This window comes from Myxine glutinosa, chromosome 3 (genome assembly GCF_964187855.1).
Source record: "Myxine glutinosa chromosome 3, kmMyxGlut1.1, whole genome shotgun sequence".
Classification (NCBI taxonomy): domain Eukaryota; kingdom Metazoa; phylum Chordata; class Myxini; order Myxiniformes; family Myxinidae; genus Myxine; species Myxine glutinosa.
Window position 1 is genome coordinate 133,180,228 of NC_136263.1, and position 21,228 is coordinate 133,201,455.

At 41.7% G+C, this 21,228-nt stretch overlaps 1 protein-coding gene across 2 annotated transcripts in view; it reads left to right on the forward strand.

Annotated features, from left to right (window-relative positions):
- LOC137423207 (myoferlin) overlaps positions 1–21,228 on the forward strand; it is a 213,775-nt gene that overhangs the window by 183,396 nt on the left and 9,151 nt on the right. For both annotated transcript variants that reach the window (XM_068110102.2, XM_068110103.2), the window contains exons 52-53: positions 771–880; positions 1,963–2,110. In XM_068110102.2, coding sequence (XP_067966203.2) covers positions 771–880; positions 1,963–2,110 — 258 coding nt within the window. The remainder of the gene's footprint in view (positions 1–770; positions 881–1,962; positions 2,111–21,228) is intronic.

Consider the following 21,228-nt stretch of genomic DNA (forward strand, 5'->3'; position numbering starts at 1 on the left):
CAATCCAACAGTTGTCATTCAAAACACTTGGTTGAGCTTTGTTTTGCTTCGATCTTGTGTGATCCCCAAAGTGCATCTTGATCCTGGAAATAGTTTCCATTTTAACTGCTCGTGGTTTAATCTTGAAGGATGATACGGTATTCAGTATTATCTTATGAAGATAGACGTTGAGTTTAAATCGCATAATTTTCAACATCCAGACCTTGTGTTAGAATTTCATTTTATTTTACATCCAAAATAAAAGTTCATTTTTACTTACCATACTTTGGGGATATGGTGTAAATCAGACTTACACTTTGGGGATATGGTGTAAATCTTGTACCAATTTATGGTGTAAATTTTTGAATAAAGATATGGTGTAAATCAGTCAGCAAGACTCCCAAGCTGTTGACGTGGAAACTATTTATGGAATAAAGATGCGCTTTGAGAAACACGCAAGATCGAAGCAAAAGTAACAGGACACTCAAGGTGAAAGAGTGAGCCAACCTTTTGGAATTGTTTACAGTATTTTTTATTTTTAATGAAACTAATTTTTATGTGCATCGGTGTTCGTACAGTTCAAAATTTTTCCCTTTTGAATCATGAACCACCGGGAACCTATCCCCCTTTTTTCTCCATTGAAACATTGCCCCGACATTCGTGGATTTGACATTCGCTGCATTTTCCAACAATGTATCCCCCCACAAATGACGGTATTCACTTGTATAATCTTCAATAATTCTATATTTTACCATTGTCTACAATAGTACTGTATACTGTTTTGTCTGCAGGGTAAAATAGAGATGACCCTTGAGATTGTGAATGAAAAAGAATGTACAGAGAGACCAGCAGGACAAGGCCGTGAGGAGCCGAACATGAATCCGAAACTGGAGGAGCCACAGTAAGATTGCATTTGGAGATGTTTTGTATTGTAATTATTTTGTCTTCAAGAAACAAGTGAGGTTGGAATCGATAAATACAACTAACATATTTAACTTTGCACAAGGTTACCTGGGTGAGTGAATTCAAAAAATATCATATTTCTTGATGAACTTGTTCATTGATGAGATGAGTACGATTTAAAGACGAATGTATCTTTACTTGCTGCGGACATAGTACTTTTCCAAAAGTAGAAATACTGTTTTTGCTGTTTACTGTTTTTGTTTTTGTGTTTGCTTAAAAAAAAAAAAAAATTAAGTACTTTTTTCCTGTAAAAAAAAAACAAAGGAAAAAGTACTGTATGTGTATGTATTGTGAGATGAGTACGATTTAAAGACGAATGTCTATGTATGTATGTATGTATGTATGTATGTTTGTATGTATATGTATTTACAAGCAAAAATTGCAAGTGGTCTCGCCTCTTTTCTTACCCCGCCTCTTCCCTCCTGCACCCTCTGCCCCTTTCCCTCCCCCTGCGACGATGGGGAGACGACTTGCGATTTTTGCCTCTTATTTTCTGCTCGCATTTATCTAGCAATCAATGAGATGATAAAATTTTGCTTACATAACTCAGGAAGAAAAAGGTAACCAAAGGAACTTGCATTGCAATGAACATGAAAGTAGATGCCCACCCAGATCCTGTAGAGCCATCTTTAGAAACATTTGAGGAATCGGGGCTAAACTGAGACAACTCTCTTATATTACACATCTAATAACCTGAAATTCTTGCTCTGAATAAAATGTATCTGAAAAAACATGTCCAATTCGGCCATCACCATCCAAGAGTATCCTCTCTCATTGGTGGGACAGCTGAGCCAGCAGAACTGGGTTTTGTGCTGTTATTCGTATTCTGGTGTTTTGCCCAAAGGCAGGTTCAATCAACACTGCCGAAGCAGTTTCTTGTTTACTGTTCAGCCTCGTTTAGGTACAAGATCTACCAGGTGCCGTTCTAGTTTGATGAGCAACAATAATGAAACTACTTATTAGGAGTTTTATTTATTTATTTTGGAATGCCATTTATATGATTGTTTTGTTGTTCTCCAGACGTCCAGAAACTTCTTTCCTTTGGTTTACCTCACCTTTGAAGACCTGCAAGTACATCATTTGGAAGCGCTTCAAAATCATCCTCATTGTTTTGATCGTCATTGCCTTCGTTGCCATCTTTGTTGGAATTTTCTTGTACTCTTTGGCAGTAAGTCATATCCCTGGCTGTACTCTAATCCATGCTTGTAATAGTCAATACACTTGGTTGATGGAGCCAGTCGTATTTGGTCAAGCAAAACTTTTGGCACTTCTTTTTTTAACTTTTCTTTTGACTCCTTCAATTGCCATTTTGAAGTTCATGATCGAAGTTATTGAGTTGCTTTCAATAAGTTAGTTTGAATCCTTTTTTTTCGAACAACTGTGATTATTACCCTCACCAGAGGAGAGGGTATTGCATTTTAGTCTGTTTGTTACTTGCCGGAAAAGATTCCGGCAAGTATGTTGATCTGTTCGTTTGTTACTTGCCGGAAAAATTTTCCGGCAAGTATGTTGATCTGTTCGTTTGTTTGTTACTTGCCGGAAAAAAATTTCCGGCAAGTATGTTGATCTGTTCGTTTGTCTGTTTGTTACTTGCCGGAAAAATTTTCCGGCAAGTATGTTGATCTGTTCGTTACTTGCCGGAAAAAATTTTCCGGCAAGTATGTTGATCTGTTCGTTTGTTACTTGCCGGAAAAATTTTCCGACAAGTATGTTGATCTGTTCGTTTGTTTGTCTGTCTGTCTGTTTGTCTGTCTGTTTGTCTGTTTGCAGCACTGCGTCTACACCGTTGCACGGAGAATCGCCAAACTTTGCACACATAATGGTCTTGCCCTCTAATATACTGTGCCTCAATGATGACGTCATCGGTGACGTGGTTCGGCCGCCATCTTGGAAAAACCGAATAAATTTGCACCTCTATATCTCCGAAAGTACTGAACAGAAAAAATTGAGACATGGCTCATTGTAAAGAACTCTCCATGGGGAATAAAATATGTTAATGATGACGTCATATGTCACGTGGTCGGCCGCCATCTTGGAAAAACGGCAAAAATTTGCACCACTATATCTCCAAAAGTGCTGAACAGAAAAAATTGAGACATGGCTCATTGTAAAGAACTCTCCATGGGGAATAAAATATGTTAATGATGACGTCATCAGTCACGTGGTCGGCCGCCATCTTGGAAAAACCGAAAAACTTAGCACCTCCATATCTCCGAAAGTGCTGAATAGAAAAAATTGAGACATGGCTCATTGTAAAGAACTCTCCATGGGGAACAAAATATGTTAATGATGATGTCATCAGTCACGTGGTTCGGCCGCCATCTTGGAAAAACCGAAAAACTCTGCACCTCCACATCTCCAAAAGTCCTGAATAGAAAAAATTGAGGTATGGCTCATTGTAAAGAACTCTCCATGGGGAATAAAATATGTTAATTATGACGTCATCGGTCACGTGGTTCGGCCGCCCTATTTGTCCTAAATGGCCGATAAAAAAGTACATTCCGGCAAGTCCTCGGTCTCTGACCGATTTTTCATCTGTCTGTTTGTTACTTGCCGGAAAAATTTTCCGGCAAGTATGTTGATCTGTTCGTTTGTCTGTTTGTCTGTCTGTTTGTCTGTTTGTCTGTCTGTCTGTCTGTTTGCAGCACTGCGTCTACACCGTTGCACGGAGAATCGCCAAACTTTGCACACATATTCGTCTTGCCCTGGAATAGACTGTGCCCAATTTATGACGTCATCGGTCACGTGTTTCGGCGGCCATCTTGGAAAAACCGAAATAATTTGCACCGCTATATCTCCGAAAGTACTGAACAGAAAAAATTGAGACATGGCTCATTGTAAAGAACTCTCCATGGGGAATAAAATGTGTTAATGATGACGTCATCAGTCACGTGGTCGGCCGCCATCTTGGAAAAACGGCCAAACTTTGCACCTCCATATCTCTGAAAGTACTGAATAGAAAAAATTGAGACATGGCTCATTGTAAAGTACTCTCCATGGGGAATAAAATATGTGAATGATGACGTCATCAGTCACGTGGTCGGCCGCCATCTTGGAAAAACCGAAAAACGTAGCACCTCCATATCTCCAAAAGTGCTGAACAGAAAAAATTGAGACATGGCTCATTGGAAAGCACTCTCCATGGGGAATACAATATGTTAATGATGATGTCATCAGTCACGTGGTCGGCCGCCATCTTGGAAAAACGGCAAAACTTTGCACCACTATATCTCCAAAAGTGCTGAACAGAAAAAATTGAGACATGGCTCATTGTAAAAAACTCTCCATGGGGAATAAAATATGTTAATGACGTCATATGTCACGTGGTCGGCCGCCATATTGGAAAAACGGCAAAACTTTGCACCACTATATCTCCAAAAGTGCTGAACAGAAAAAATTGAGACATGGCTCATTGTAAAGAACTCTCCATGGGGAATAAAATTTGTTAATGATGACGTCATATGTCACGTGGTTCGGTCGCCATCTTGGAAAAACCGAAATATTTTGCACCTCCATATCTCTGAATGTGCTGAATAGAAAAAATTGAGACATGGCTCATTGTAAAGAACTCTCCATGGGGAATAAAATATGTTAATGATGATGCCATCGGTCACGTGGTTCGGTCGCCATCTTGGAAAAACGGCAAAACGTTGCGCCACTATATCTCCAAAAGTGCTGAACAGAAAAAATTGAGACATGGCTCATTGTAAAGAACTCTCCATGGGGAATAAAATATGTTAATGATGACGTCATCAGTCACGTGGTCGGCCGCCATCTTGGAAAAACGGCAAAACTTTGCACCACGAAATCTCCAAAAGTGCTGAACAGAAAAAATTGAGACATGGCTCATTGTAAAGAACTCTCCATGGGGAATAAAATATGTTAATGATGATGTCATATGTCACGTGGTCGGCCGTCATCTTGGAAAAACGGCAAAACTTTGCACCACTATATCTCCAAAAGTGCTGAACAGAAAAAATTGAGACATGGCTCATTGTAAAGAACTCTCCATGGGGAATAAAATATGTTAATGATGATGTCATATGTCACGTGGTCGGCCGCCATCTTGGAAAAACGGCAAAACTTTGCACCGCTATATCTCCAAAAGTGCTGAACAGAAAAAATTGAGCTCATTGTAAAGAACTCTCCATGGGGAATAAAATGTTAGTGATGACGTCATCGGTCACGTGGTTCGGCCGCCATCTTGGAAAAACTCAAAAACTTTGCACCTCCATATCTCCGAAAGTGCTGAATAGAAAAAATTGAGACATGGCTCATTGTAAAGAACTCTCCATGGGGAATAAAATATGTTAATGATGACGTCATCGGTCACGTGGTTCGACCGCCATATTTGTGCGAAATGGCCGATAAAAAAGTAAATTCCGGCAAGTCCTCGGTCTCTGACCGATTTTTCATTACTTGCCGGAAAAAATTTTCCGGCAAGTATGTTGAACTGTTCGTTTGTCTGTTTGTCTGTTTGTCTGTTTGTCTGTTTGCAGCACTGCGTCTACACCGTTGCACGGAGAATCGCCAAACTTTGCACACATATTCGTCTTGCCCTGGAATAGACTGTGCCCAATTTATGACGTCATCGGTCACGTGTTTCGGCCGCCATCTTGGAAAAACCGAAAAACTTTGCACCTCCATATCTCCGGAAGTGCTGAATAGAAAAAATTGAGACATGGCTCATTGGAAAGAACTCTCCATGGGGAATAAAACATGTTAATGATGATGTCATCAGTCACGTGGTTCGGCCGCCATCTTGGAAAAAACGAAAAACTTTGCACCTCCATATCTCTGAAAGTGCTGAATAGAAAAAATTGAGACATGGCTCATTGTCAAGAACTCTCCATGTGGAATAAAATATGTTAATGGTGACGTCATCGGTCACGTGGTTCGGCCGCCATCTTGGAAAAACCGAAAACTTTGCACCTCAACATCTCCGAAAGTGCTGAATTGAAAAAATTGAGACATGGCTCATTGTAAAGAACTCTCCATGGGGAATAAAATATGTTAATGATGACGTCATATGTCACGTGGTCGGCCGCCATCTTGGAAAAACGGCAAAACTTTGCACTACGAAATCTCCAAAAGTGCTGAACAGAAAAAATTGAGACATGGCTCATTGTAAAAAAACTCTCCATGGGGAATAAAATATGTTAATGATGTCATATGTCACGTGGTCGGCCGCCATCTTGGAAAAACGGCAAAAACTTTGCACCACTATATCTCCAAAAGTGCAGAATGGAAAAAATTGAGACATGGCTCATTGTAAAGACCTCTCCATGGGGAATAAAATTTGTTAATGATGACATCATATGTCACGTGGTTCGGCCGCCATCTTGGAAAAACCGAAACCTCCACATCTCCGAAAGTGCTGAATAGAAAAAATTGAGACATGGCTCATTGAAAAGAACTCTCCATGGGGAATAAAATATGTTAATGATGACGTCATCGGTCACGTGGTTCGGCCGCCATATTTGTCCTAAATGGCCAATAAAAAAGTACATTCCGGCAAGTCCTCGGTCTCTGACCGATTTTTCATTTGTCTGTTTGTCTGTTTGTCTGTTTGTCTGTTTGTCTGTTTGCAGCACTGCGTCTACACCGTTGCACGTAGAATCGCCAAACTTGGCACACATATTGGTCTTGCCCTCTAATATACTGTGCCCAAATGATGACGTCATCGGTCACGTGGTTCGGCCGCCATCTTGGAAAAACCGAAAAAATTTGCACCTCGATATCTCAAAGTGTTGAACAGAAAAAATTGAGACATGGCTCATTGTGAAGAACTCTCCATGGGGAATAAAACATGTTAATGATGACGTCATCAGTCGCGTGGTTCGGCCGCCATCTTGGAAAAACCGAAAAAATTTGCACCTCCATATCTCCAAAAGTACTGAACCGAAAAAATTGAGACATGGCTCATTGTAAAGAACTCTCCATGGGGAATCAAATATGTTAATGATGACGTCATCAGTCACGTGGTTCGGCCGCCATCTTGGAAAAACTTTGCACCTCTATATCTCCGAAAGTGCTGAACAGAAAAAATTGAGACATGGCTCATTGTAAAGAACTCTCCATGGGGAATAAAATATGTAAATGATGATGTCATATGTCACGTGGTCGGCCGCCATCTTGGAAAAACGGCAAAAAATTTGCACCACTATATCTCCAAAAGTGCTGAACAGAAAAAATTGAGACATGGCTCATTGTAAAGAACTCTCCATGGGGAATAAAATTTGTTAATGATGACGTCATATGTCACGTGGTTCGGCCGCCATCTTGGAAAAACCGAAAAACCTAACACCTCCATATCTCTGAAAGTGCTGAATAGAAAAAATTGAGACATGACTCATTGTAAAGAACTCTCCATGGGGAATACAATATGTTAATAATGACATCATCGGTCACGTGGTTTAGCCGCCATCTTGGAAAAACCTAGCACCTCCATATCTCCGAAAGTGCTGAATAGAAAAAATTGAGACATGGCTCATTGTAATGAACTCTCCATGGGGAATAAAATATGTTAATAATGACGTCATCGGTCACGTGGGTTAGCCGCCATCTTGGAAAAACCTAGCACCTCCATATCTCCGAAAGTGCTGAATAGAAAAAATTGAGACATGACTCATTGTAAAGAACTCTCCATGGGGAATAATATATGTTAATGATGACGTCATCGGTCACATGGTTCGGCCGCCATATTTGGCCTAAATGGCCGATAAAAAAGTACATTCCGGCAAGTCCTCGGTCTCTGACCGATTTTTCATTTGTCTGTTTGTCTGTTTGTCTGTTTGTCTGTTTGTCTGTTTGCAGCACTGCGTCTACACCGTTGCACGGAGAATCGCCAAACTTTGCACACATATTGGTCTTGCCCTGGAATAGACTGTGCCCAATTGATGACGTCATCGGTGACGTGGTTCGGCCGCCATCTTGGAAAAACCGAAAAACGTTGCACCTCTATATCTCCGAAAGTACTGAACAGAAAAAATTGAGACATGGCTCATTGTAAAGAACTCTCCATGCGGAATAAAATATGTAAATGATGACGTCATCAGTCACGTCGTTCGGTCGCCATCTTGGAAAAACGGCAAAACGTTGCGCCACGATATCTCCAAAAGTGCTGAACAGAAAAAATTGAGACATGGCTCATTGTAAAGAACTCTCCATGGGGAATAAAATATGTTAATGATGACGTCATATGTCACGTGGTCGGCCGCCATCTTGGAAAAACGGCAAAACTTTGCACCACTATATCGCCAAAAGTGCTGAACAGAAAAAATTGAGACATGGCTCATTGTAAAGAACTCCACATGGGGAATAAAATATGTTAATGATGACGTCATCAGTCACGTGGTCGGCCGCCATCTTGGAAAAACCGCAAAACTTTGCACTACGAAATCTCCAAAAGTGCTGAACAGAAAAAATTGAGACATGGCTCATTGTAAAAAACTCTCCATGGGGAATAAATATGTTAATGATGTCATATGTCACGTGGTCGGCCGCCATCTTGGAAAAACGGCAAAACTTTGCACCACTATATCTCCAAAAGTGCTGAACAGAAAAAATTGAGACATGGCTCATTGTAAAGACCTCTCCATGGGGAATAAAATATGTTAATGATGATGCCATCGGTCACGTGGTTCGGCCGCCATCTTGGAAAAATGGCAAAAACTTTGCACCACTATATCTCCAAAAGTGCAGAATGGAAAAAATTGAGACATGGCTCATTGTAAAGACGTCTCCATGGGGAATAAAATTTGTTAATGATGACATCATATGTCACGTGGTTCGGCCGCCATCTTGGAAAAACCGAAACCTCCACATCTCCGAAAGTGCTGAATAGAAAAAATTGAGACATGGCTCATTGAAAAGAACTCTCCATGGGGAATAAAATATGTTAATGATGACGTCATCGGTCACGTGGTTCGGCCGCCATATTTGTCCTAAATGGCCAACAAAAAAGTACATCCCGGCAAGTCCTCGGTCTCTGACCGATTTTTCATCTGTCTGTTTGTCTGTTTGTCTGTCTGTCTGTCTGTTTGCAGCACTGCGTCTACACTGTTGCACGGAGAATCGCCAAACTTTGCACACATATTGGTCTTGCCCTGGAATAGACTGTGCCCAATTGATGACGTCATCGGTGACGTGGTTCGACCGCCATCTTGGAAAAACCGAAAATTTTTGCACCTCCATATCTCCGAAAGTCCTGAACAGAAAAAATTGAGACATGGCTCATTGTAAAGAACTCTCCATGGGGAATAAAATATGTTAATGATGACGTCATCAGTCACGTGGTTCGGCCGCCATCTTGGGAAAACCGAAAAACTTTGCACCACTATATCTCCAAAAGTGCTGAACAGAAAAAATGGAGACATGGCTCATTGTGAAGAACTCTCCATGTGGAATAAAATATGTTAATGATGACGTCATCAGTCACGTGGTTCGGCCGCCATCTTGGAAAAACCGAAAAACTTTGCACCTCTATATCTCCGAAAGTCCTGAATAGAAAAAATTGAGACATGGCTCATTGTAAAGAACTCTCCATGGGGAATAAAATATGTTAATAATGACGTCATCAGTCACGTGGTTTAGCCGCCATCTTGGAAAAACCTAGCACCTCCATATCTCCAAAAGTGCTGAATAGAAAAAATTGAGACATGGCTCATTGTAAAGAACTCTCCATGGGGAATAAAATATGTTAATGATGACGTCATCGGTCACGTGGTTCGGCCGCCATATTTGTCCTAAATGGCCGATAAAAAAGTAAATTCCGGCAAGTCCTCGGTCTCTGACCGATTTTTCATCTGTTTGTCTGTTTGTCTGTCTGTCTGTTTGCAGCACTGCGTCTACACCGTTGCACGTAGAATCGCCAAACTTTGCACACATATTGGTCTTGCCCTGGAATAGACTGGGCCCAATTGATGACGTCATCGGTGACGTGGTTCGGCCGCCATCTTGGAAAAACCGAAAAACTTTGCACCTCTATATCTCCGAAAGTACTGAACAGAAAAAATTGAGACATGGCTCATTGTAAAGAACTCTCCATGGGGAATAAAATATGTAAATGATGACGTCATCAGTCACGTGGTTCGGTCGCCATCTTGGAAAAACGGCAAAACGTTGCGCCACTATCTCCAAAAGTGCTGAACAGAAAAAATTGAGACATGGCTCATTGAAAAGAACTCTCCATGGGGAATAAAATACGTTAATGATGACGTCATATGTCACGTGGTCGGCCGCCATCTTGGAAAAACGGCAAAATTTTGCAGCACGAAATCTCCAAAAGTGCTGAACAGAAAAAATTGAGACATGGCTCATTGTAAAGAACTCTCCATGGGGAATAAAATATGTTAATAATGATGTCATATGTCACGTGGTCGGCCGCCATCTTGGAAAAACGGCAAAACTTTGCACCACTATATCTCCAAAAGTGCTGAACAGAAAAAATTGAGACATGGCTCATTGTAAAGAACTCTCCATGGGGAATAAAATATGTTAATGATGACTTCATCAGTCACGTGGTTCGGCCGCCATCTTGGAAAAACCGAAAAACTTTACACTTCCATATCTCCGAAAGTGCTGAACAGAAAAAATTGAGACATGGCTCATTGTTAATAACTCTCCATGGGGAATGAAATTTGTTACTGATGACGTCATCAGTCACGTGGTTCGGCCGCCATCTTGGAAAAACCGAAAAACTGCACCTCCATATCTCCGAAAGTGCTGAATAGAAAAAATTGAGACATGGCTCATTGTAAAGAACTCTCCATGGGGAATAAAATATGTTAATGATGATATCATCGGTCACGTGGTTCGGCCGCCATATTTGTCCTAAATGGCCGATAAAAAGTAAATTCCGGCAAGTCCTCGGTCTCTGACCGATTTTTCATTTGTCTGTTTGTTACTTGCCGGAAAAGATTCCGGCAAGTATGTTGATCTGTTCGTTTGTTTGTCTGTCTGTCTGTTTGTCTGTCTGTTTGCAGCACTGCGTCTACACCGTTGCACGTAGAATCGCCAAACTTTGCACACGTATTTGTCTTGACCTGGAATAGACTGTGCCCAATTGATGACGTCATCGGTCACGTGGTTCGGCCGCCATCTTGGAAAAACCGAAAAACTTTGCACCTCCATATCTCTGAAAGTGCTGAACAGAAAAAATTGAGACGGCTCATTGTAAAGAACTCTCCATGGGGAATAAAATGTTAATGTTGACGTCATAGGTCACGTGGTTCGGCCGCCATCTTGGAAAAACCGAAAAATTTTGCACCTCCATATCTCCAAAAGTGCTGAATAGAAAAAATTGAGACATGGCTCATTGTGAAGAACTCTCCATGGGGAATAAAATATGTTAATGATGACGTCATCGGTCACGTGGTTTGGCCGCCATCTTGGAAAAACGGCAAAACTTTGCACCTCCATATCTCTGAAAGTACTGAATAGAAAAAATTGAGACATGGCTCATTGTAAAGAACTCTCCATGTGGAATAAAAAATGTTAATGATGGCGTCATCGGTCACGTGGTTCGGCCGCCATCTTGGAAAAGCTTTGCACCTCTATATCTCCGAAAGTGCTGAACAGAAAAAATTGAGACATGGCTCATTGGAAAGAAATGTCCATGGGAAATAAAATATGTTAATGATGACGTCATAGGTCACGTGGTTCGGCCGCCATCTTGGAAAAACCGAAAAATTTTGCACCTCCATATCTCTGAATGTGCTGAATTGAAAAATTTGAGACATGGCTCATTGTAAAGAACTCTCCATGGGGAATAATATATGTTAATGATGACGTCATCGGTCACATGGTTCGGCCGCCATATTTGGCCTAAATGGCCGATAAAAAAGTACATTCCGGCAAGTCCTCGGTCTCTGACCGATTTTTCATTTGTCTGTTTGTCTGTTTGTCTGTTTGTCTGTTTGTCTGTTTGCAGCACTGCGTCTACACCGTTGCACGGAGAATCGCCAAACTTTGCACACATATTGGTCTTGCCCTGGAATAGACTGTGCCCAATTGATGACGTCATCGGTGACGTGGTTCGGCCGCCATCTTGGAAAAACCGAAAAACGTTGCACCTCTATATCTCCGAAAGTACTGAACAGAAAAAATTGAGACATGGCTCATTGTAAAGAACTCTCCATGCGGAATAAAATATGTAAATGATGACGTCATCAGTCACGTCGTTCGGTCGCCATCTTGGAAAAACGGCAAAACGTTGCGCCACGATATCTCCAAAAGTGCTGAACAGAAAAAATTGAGACATGGCTCATTGTAAAGAACTCTCCATGGGGAATAAAATATGTTAATGATGACGTCATATGTCACGTGGTCGGCCGCCATCTTGGAAAAACGGCAAAACTTTGCACCACTATATCGCCAAAAGTGCTGAACAGAAAAAATTGAGACATGGCTCATTGTAAAGAACTCCACATGGGGAATAAAATATGTTAATGATGACGTCATCAGTCACGTGGTCGGCCGCCATCTTGGAAAAACCGCAAAACTTTGCACTACGAAATCTCCAAAAGTGCTGAACAGAAAAAATTGAGACATGGCTCATTGTAAAAAACTCTCCATGGGGAATAAATATGTTAATGATGTCATATGTCACGTGGTCGGCCGCCATCTTGGAAAAACGGCAAAACTTTGCACCACTATATCTCCAAAAGTGCTGAACAGAAAAAATTGAGACATGGCTCATTGTAAAGACCTCTCCATGGGGAATAAAATATGTTAATGATGATGCCATCGGTCACGTGGTTCGGCCGCCATCTTGGAAAAATGGCAAAAACTTTGCACCACTATATCTCCAAAAGTGCAGAATGGAAAAAATTGAGACATGGCTCATTGTAAAGACGTCTCCATGGGGAATAAAATTTGTTAATGATGACATCATATGTCACGTGGTTCGGCCGCCATCTTGGAAAAACCGAAACCTCCACATCTCCGAAAGTGCTGAATAGAAAAAATTGAGACATGGCTCATTGAAAAGAACTCTCCATGGGGAATAAAATATGTTAATGATGACGTCATCGGTCACGTGGTTCGGCCGCCATATTTGTCCTAAATGGCCAACAAAAAAGTACATCCCGGCAAGTCCTCGGTCTCTGACCGATTTTTCATCTGTCTGTTTGTCTGTTTGTCTGTCTGTCTGTCTGTTTGCAGCACTGCGTCTACACTGTTGCACGGAGAATCGCCAAACTTTGCACACATATTGGTCTTGCCCTGGAATAGACTGTGCCCAATTGATGACGTCATCGGTGACGTGGTTCGACCGCCATCTTGGAAAAACCGAAAATTTTTGCACCTCCATATCTCCGAAAGTCCTGAACAGAAAAAATTGAGACATGGCTCATTGTAAAGAACTCTCCATGGGGAATAAAATATGTTAATGATGACGTCATCAGTCACGTGGTTCGGCCGCCATCTTGGGAAAACCGAAAAACTTTGCACCACTATATCTCCAAAAGTGCTGAACAGAAAAAATGGAGACATGGCTCATTGTGAAGAACTCTCCATGTGGAATAAAATATGTTAATGATGACGTCATCAGTCACGTGGTTCGGCCGCCATCTTGGAAAAACCGAAAAACTTTGCACCTCTATATCTCCGAAAGTCCTGAATAGAAAAAATTGAGACATGGCTCATTGTAAAGAACTCTCCATGGGGAATAAAATATGTTAATAATGACGTCATCAGTCACGTGGTTTAGCCGCCATCTTGGAAAAACCTAGCACCTCCATATCTCCAAAAGTGCTGAATAGAAAAAATTGAGACATGGCTCATTGTAAAGAACTCTCCATGGGGAATAAAATATGTTAATGATGACGTCATCGGTCACGTGGTTCGGCCGCCATATTTGTCCTAAATGGCCGATAAAAAAGTAAATTCCGGCAAGTCCTCGGTCTCTGACCGATTTTTCATCTGTTTGTCTGTTTGTCTGTCTGTCTGTTTGCAGCACTGCGTCTACACCGTTGCACGTAGAATCGCCAAACTTTGCACACATATTGGTCTTGCCCTGGAATAGACTGGGCCCAATTGATGACGTCATCGGTGACGTGGTTCGGCCGCCATCTTGGAAAAACCGAAAAACTTTGCACCTCTATATCTCCGAAAGTACTGAACAGAAAAAATTGAGACATGGCTCATTGTAAAGAACTCTCCATGGGGAATAAAATATGTAAATGATGACGTCATCAGTCACGTGGTTCGGTCGCCATCTTGGAAAAACGGCAAAACGTTGCGCCACTATCTCCAAAAGTGCTGAACAGAAAAAATTGAGACATGGCTCATTGAAAAGAACTCTCCATGGGGAATAAAATACGTTAATGATGACGTCATATGTCACGTGGTCGGCCGCCATCTTGGAAAAACGGCAAAATTTTGCAGCACGAAATCTCCAAAAGTGCTGAACAGAAAAAATTGAGACATGGCTCATTGTAAAGAACTCTCCATGGGGAATAAAATATGTTAATAATGATGTCATATGTCACGTGGTCGGCCGCCATCTTGGAAAAACGGCAAAACTTTGCACCACTATATCTCCAAAAGTGCTGAACAGAAAAAATTGAGACATGGCTCATTGTAAAGAACTCTCCATGGGGAATAAAATATGTTAATGATGACTTCATCAGTCACGTGGTTCGGCCGCCATCTTGGAAAAACCGAAAAACTTTACACTTCCATATCTCCGAAAGTGCTGAACAGAAAAAATTGAGACATGGCTCATTGTTAATAACTCTCCATGGGGAATGAAATTTGTTACTGATGACGTCATCAGTCACGTGGTTCGGCCGCCATCTTGGAAAAACCGAAAAACTGCACCTCCATATCTCCGAAAGTGCTGAATAGAAAAAATTGAGACATGGCTCATTGTAAAGAACTCTCCATGGGGAATAAAATATGTTAATGATGATATCATCGGTCACGTGGTTCGGCCGCCATATTTGTCCTAAATGGCCGATAAAAAGTAAATTCCGGCAAGTCCTCGGTCTCTGACCGATTTTTCATTTGTCTGTTTGTTACTTGCCGGAAAAGATTCCGGCAAGTATGTTGATCTGTTCGTTTGTTTGTCTGTCTGTCTGTTTGTCTGTCTGTTTGCAGCACTGCGTCTACACCGTTGCACGTAGAATCGCCAAACTTTGCACACGTATTTGTCTTGACCTGGAATAGACTGTGCCCAATTGATGACGTCATCGGTCACGTGGTTCGGCCGCCATCTTGGAAAAACCGAAAAACTTTGCACCTCCATATCTCTGAAAGTGCTGAACAGAAAAAATTGAGACGGCTCATTGTAAAGAACTCTCCATGGGGAATAAAATGTTAATGTTGACGTCATAGGTCACGTGGTTCGGCCGCCATCTTGGAAAAACCGAAAAATTTTGCACCTCCATATCTCCAAAAGTGCTGAATAGAAAAAATTGAGACATGGCTCATTGTGAAGAACTCTCCATGGGGAATAAAATATGTTAATGATGACGTCATCGGTCACGTGGTTTGGCCGCCATCTTGGAAAAACGGCAAAACTTTGCACCTCCATATCTCTGAAAGTACTGAATAGAAAAAATTGAGACATGGCTCATTGTAAAGAACTCTCCATGTGGAATAAAAAATGTTAATGATGGCGTCATCGGTCACGTGGTTCGGCCGCCATCTTGGAAAAGCTTTGCACCTCTATATCTCCGAAAGTGCTGAACAGAAAAAATTGAGACATGGCTCATTGGAAAGAAATGTCCATGGGAAATAAAATATGTTAATGATGACGTCATAGGTCACGTGGTTCGGCCGCCATCTTGGAAAAACCGAAAAATTTTGCACCTCCATATCTCTGAATGTGCTGAATTGAAAAATTTGAGACATGGCTCATTGTAAAGAACTCTCCATGGGGAATAAAATATGTTAATGATGACGTCATTGATCACATGGTTCGGCCGCCATATTTGTCCTAGACGGCCGATAAAAAAGTAAATTCCGGCAAGTCCTCGGTCTCTGACCGATTTTTCATTTGTCTGTTTGTCTGTTTGCAGCACTACGTCTACACCGTTGCACGTAGAATCACCAAACTTTGCACACGTATTTGTCTTGCCCTCTAATATACTGTGCCCAAATGATGACGTCATCGGTCACGTGGTTCGGCCGCCATCTTGGAAAAACCGAAAATTTTTGCACCTCAATATCTCAAAGTGCGGAACAGAAAAAATTGAGACATGGCTCATTGAAAAGAACTCTCCATGGGGAATAAATATGTTAATGATGACGTCATCGGTCACGTGGTTCGCCCGCCATCTTGGAAAAACCGAAAATTTTTGCACCTCCATATCTCCGAAAGTCCTGAACAGAAAAAATTGAGACATGGCTCATTGTAAAGAACTCTCCATGGGGAATAAAATATGTTAATGATGACGTCATCGGTCACGTGTTCGGCCGCCATATTTGTCCTAAATGGCCGATAAAAAAGTAAATTCCGGCAAGTCCTCGGTCTCTGACCGATTTTTCATTACTTGCCGGAAAAGATTCCGGCAAGTATGTTGATCTGTTCGTTTGTTTGTCTGTCTGTTTGTCTGTTTGTCTGTCTGTTTGTCTGTCTGTCTGTTTGCAGCACTGCGTCTACACCGTTGCACGTAGAATCGCCAAACTTTGCACACATATTGGTCTTGCCCTGGAATAGACTGTGCCCAATTGATGACGTCATCGGTGACGTGGTTCGGCCGCCATCTTGGAAAAACCAAAAAACTTTGCACCTCTATCTCCAAAAGTGCTGAACAGAAAAAATTGAGACATGGCTCATTGTAAAGAACTCTCCATAGGGAATAAAATATGTTAATGATGACGTCATCAGTCACGTGGTCGGCCGCCATCTTGGAAAAACGGCAAAACCTTGCACCACTATATCTCCAAAAGTGCTGAACAGAAAAAATTGAGACATGGCTCATTGTAAAGAACTCTCCATGGGGAATAAAATATGTTAATGATGATGTCATATGTCACGTGGTCGGCCGCCATCTTGGAAAAACGGCAAAACTTTGCACCACTATATTTCCAAAAGTGCTGAACAGAAAAAATTGAGACATGGCTCATTGTAAAGAACTCTCCATGGGGAATAAAATTGGTTAATGATGACGTCATATGTCACGTGGTTCGGCCGCCATCTTGGAAAAACCGAAAAACTCTGCACCTGCACATCTCCAAAAGTCCTGAAAAGAAAAAATTGAGGCATGGCTCATTGTAAAGAACTCTGCATGGGGAATAAAATATGTTAATGATGACGTCATCGGTCACGTGGTTCAGCCGCCATATTTGTCCTAAATGGCCGATAAAAAAAGTACATTCCGGCAAGTCCTCGGTCTCTGACCGATTTTTCATCTGTTTGTTACTTGCCGGAAAAATTTTCCGACAAGTATGTTGATCTGTTCGTTTGTTTGTCTGTCTGTCTGTTTGTCTGTCTGTTTGTCTGTTTGCAGCACTGCGTCTACACCGTTGCACGGAGAATCGCCAAACTTTGCACACATAATGGTCTTGCCCTCTAATATACTGTGCCTCAATGATGACGTCATCGGTGACGTGGTTCGGCCGCCATCTTGGAAAAACCGAATAAATTTGCACCTCTATATCTCCGAAAGTACTGAACAGAAAAAATTGAGACATGGCTCATTGTAAAGAACTCTCCATGGGGAATAAAATATGTTAATGATGACGTCATATGTCACGTGGTCGGCCGCCATCTTGGAAAAACGGCAAAAATTTGCACCACTATATCTCCAAAAGTGCTGAACAGAAAAAATTGAGACATGGCTCATTGTAAAGAACTCTCCATGGGGAATAAAATATGTTAATGATGACGTCATCAGTCACGTGGTCGGCCGCCATCTTGGAAAAACCGAAAAACTTAGCACCTCCATATCTCCGAAAGTGCTGAATAGAAAAAATTGAGACATGGCTCATTGTAAAGAACTCTCCATGGGGAACAAAATATGTTAATGATGATGTCATCAGTCACGTGGTTCGGCCGCCATCTTGGAAAAACCGAAAAACTCTGCACCTCCACATCTCCAAAAGTCCTGAATAGAAAAAATTGAGGTATGGCTCATTGTAAAGAACTCTCCATGGGGAATAAAATATGTTAATTATGACGTCATCGGTCACGTGGTTCGGCCGCCCTATTTGTCCTAAATGGCCGATAAAAAAGTACATTCCGGCAAGTCCTCGGTCTCTGACCGATTTTTCATCTGTCTGTTTGTCTGTCTGTTTGTCTGTTTGCAGCACTGCGTCTACACCGTTGCACGGAGAATCGCCAAACTTTGCATACATAATGGTCTTGCCCTCTAATATACTGTGCCTCAATGATGACGTCATCGGTGACGTGGTTCGGCCGCCATCTTGGAAAAACCGAATAAATTTGCACCTCTATATCTCCGAAAGTACTGAACAGAAAAAATTGAGACATGGCTCATTGTAAAGAACTCTCCATGGGGAATAAAATATGTAAATGATGACGTCATCAGTCACGTGGTTCGGTCGCCATCTTGGAAAAACGGCAAAACGTTGCGCCACTATATCTCCAAAAGTGCTGAACAGAAAAAATTGAGACATGGCTCATTGGAAAGAACTCTCCATGGGGAATAAAATATGTAAATGATGACGTCATCAGTCACGTGGTTCGGTTGCCATCTTGGAAAAACGGCAAAACGTTGCGCCACTATATCTCCAAAAGTGCTGAACAGAAAAAATTGAGACATGGCTCATTGGAAAGAACTCTCCATGGGGAATAAAATATGTTACTGATGACGTCATATGTCACGTGGTTCGGCCGCCATCTTGGAAAAACCGAAAAACTTTGCACCTCCATATCTCCAAAAGTGCTGAATAGAAAAAATTGAGATATGGCTCATTGTAAAGAACTCTCCATGGGGAATAAAATATGTAAATGATGACGTCATAGGTCACGTGGTTCGGCCGCCATCTTGGAAAAACCGAAAAACTTAACACCTCCATATCTCCAAAAGTGCAGAATAGAAAAAAAATTGAGACGGCTCATTGTAAAGAACTCTCCATGGGGAATAAAATATGTTAATGATGACGTCATCGGTCACGTGGTTCGGCCGCCATATTTGTCCTAAATGGCCGATAAAAAAGTACATTCCGGCAAGTCCTCGGTCTCTGACCGATTTTTCATCTGTTTGTTACTTGCCGGAAAAGATTCCGGCAAGTATGTTGATCTGTTCGTTTGTTACTTGCCGGAAAAATTTTCCGGCAAGTATGTTGATCTGTTCGTTTGTTTGTCTGTCTGTTTGTCTGTCTGTTTGTCTGTTTGCAGCACTACGTCTACACCGTTGCACGTAGAATCGCCAAACTTTGCACACGTATTTGTCTTGCCCTCTAATATATTGTGCCCAATTGATGACGTCATCGGTGACGTGGTTCGGCCGCCATCTTGGAAAAACCGAAAAACGTTGCACCTCCATATCTCCGAAAGTGCTCAACAGAAAAAATTGAGACATGGCTCATTGTAAAGAACTCTCCATGGGGAATAAAATATATAAATGATGACGTCATCAGTCACGTGGTTCGGTCGCCATCTTGGAAAAACGGCAAAACGTTGCGCCACTATAACTCCAAAAGTGCTGAACAGAAAAAATTGAGACATGGCTCATTGTGAAGAACTCTCCATGGGGAATAAAATATGTTAATGATGACGTCATATGTCACGTGGTCGGTCGCCATCTTGGAAAAACGGCAAAACTTTGCACCACTATATCTCCAAAAGTGCTGAACAGAAAAAATTGAGACATGGCTCATTGTAAAGAACTCTCCATGGGGAATAAAATATGTTAATGATGACGTCATCAGTCACGTGGTCGGCCGCCATCTTGGAAAAACCGAAAAACTTAGCACCTCCATATCTCCGAAAGTGCTGAATAGAAAAAATTGAGACATGGCTCATTGTAAAGAACTCTCCATGGGGAATAAAATATGTTAATGATGATGTCATCGGTCACGTGGTTCGGCCGCCATCTTGGAAAAACCGAAAAACTCTGCACCTCCACATCTCCAAAAGTCCTGAATAGAAAAAATTGAGGTATGGCTCATTGTAAAGAACTCTCCATGGGGAATAAAATATGTTAATGATGACGTCATCGGTCACGTGGTTCGGCCGCCATATTTGTCCTAAATGGCCGATAAAAAAGTACATTCCGGCAAGTCCTCGGTCTCTGACCGATTTTTCATCTGTTTGTCTGTTTGTTACTTGCCGGAAATTTTTTTCCGGCAAGTATGTTCATCTGTTTGTTTGTCTGTCTGTTTGTCTGTTTGTCTGTTTGTCTGTCTGTCTGTCTGTCTGTCTGTCTGTTTGCAGCACTGCGTCTACACCGTTGCACGTAGAATCGCCAAACTTTGCACACATATTGGTCTTGCCCTGGAATAGACTGTGCCCAATTGATGACGTCATCGGTGACGTGGTTCGGCCGCCATCTTGGAAAAACCGAAAAACTTTGCACCTCTATATCTCCGAAAGTACTGAACAAAAAAAATTGAGACATGGCTCGTTGTAAAGAACTCTCCATGGGGAATAAAATACGTAAATGATGACGTCATCAGTCACGTGGTTCTGGCGCCATCTTGGAAAAACCGAAAAACGTTGCGCCACTATATCTCCAAAAGTGCTGAACAGAAAAAATTGAGACTTGGCTCATTGTAAAGAACTCTCCATGGGGAATAAAATATGTTAATGATGACGTCATATGTCACGTGGTCGGCCGCCATCTTGGAAAAACGGCAAAAAATTTCACCACTATAACTCCAAAAGTGCTGAACAGAAAAAATTGAGACATGGCTCATTGTAAAGAACTCTCCATGGGGAATAAAATATGTTAATGATGACGTCATCAGTCACGTGGTCGGCCGCCATCTTGGAAAAACCGAAAAACTCTGCACCTCCACATCTCCAAAAGTCCTGAACAGAAAAAATTGAGGTATGGCTCATTGTAAAGAACTCTCCATGGGGAATAAAATATGTTAATGATGACGTCATGTATCACATAGTTCGGCCGCCATATTTGTTCTAAATGGCCGATAAAAAAGTACATTCCGGCAAGTCCTCGGTCTCTGATTTGTTACTTGCCGGAAAAAATTTTCCGGCAAGTATGTTGATCTGTTCGTTTGTCTGTCTGTTTGTCTGTCTGTCTGTCTGTCTGTCTGTCTGTCTGTCTGTTTGCAGCACTGCGTCTACACCGTTGCACGTAGAATCGCCAAACTTTGCACACATATTGGTCTTGCCCTGGAATAGACTGT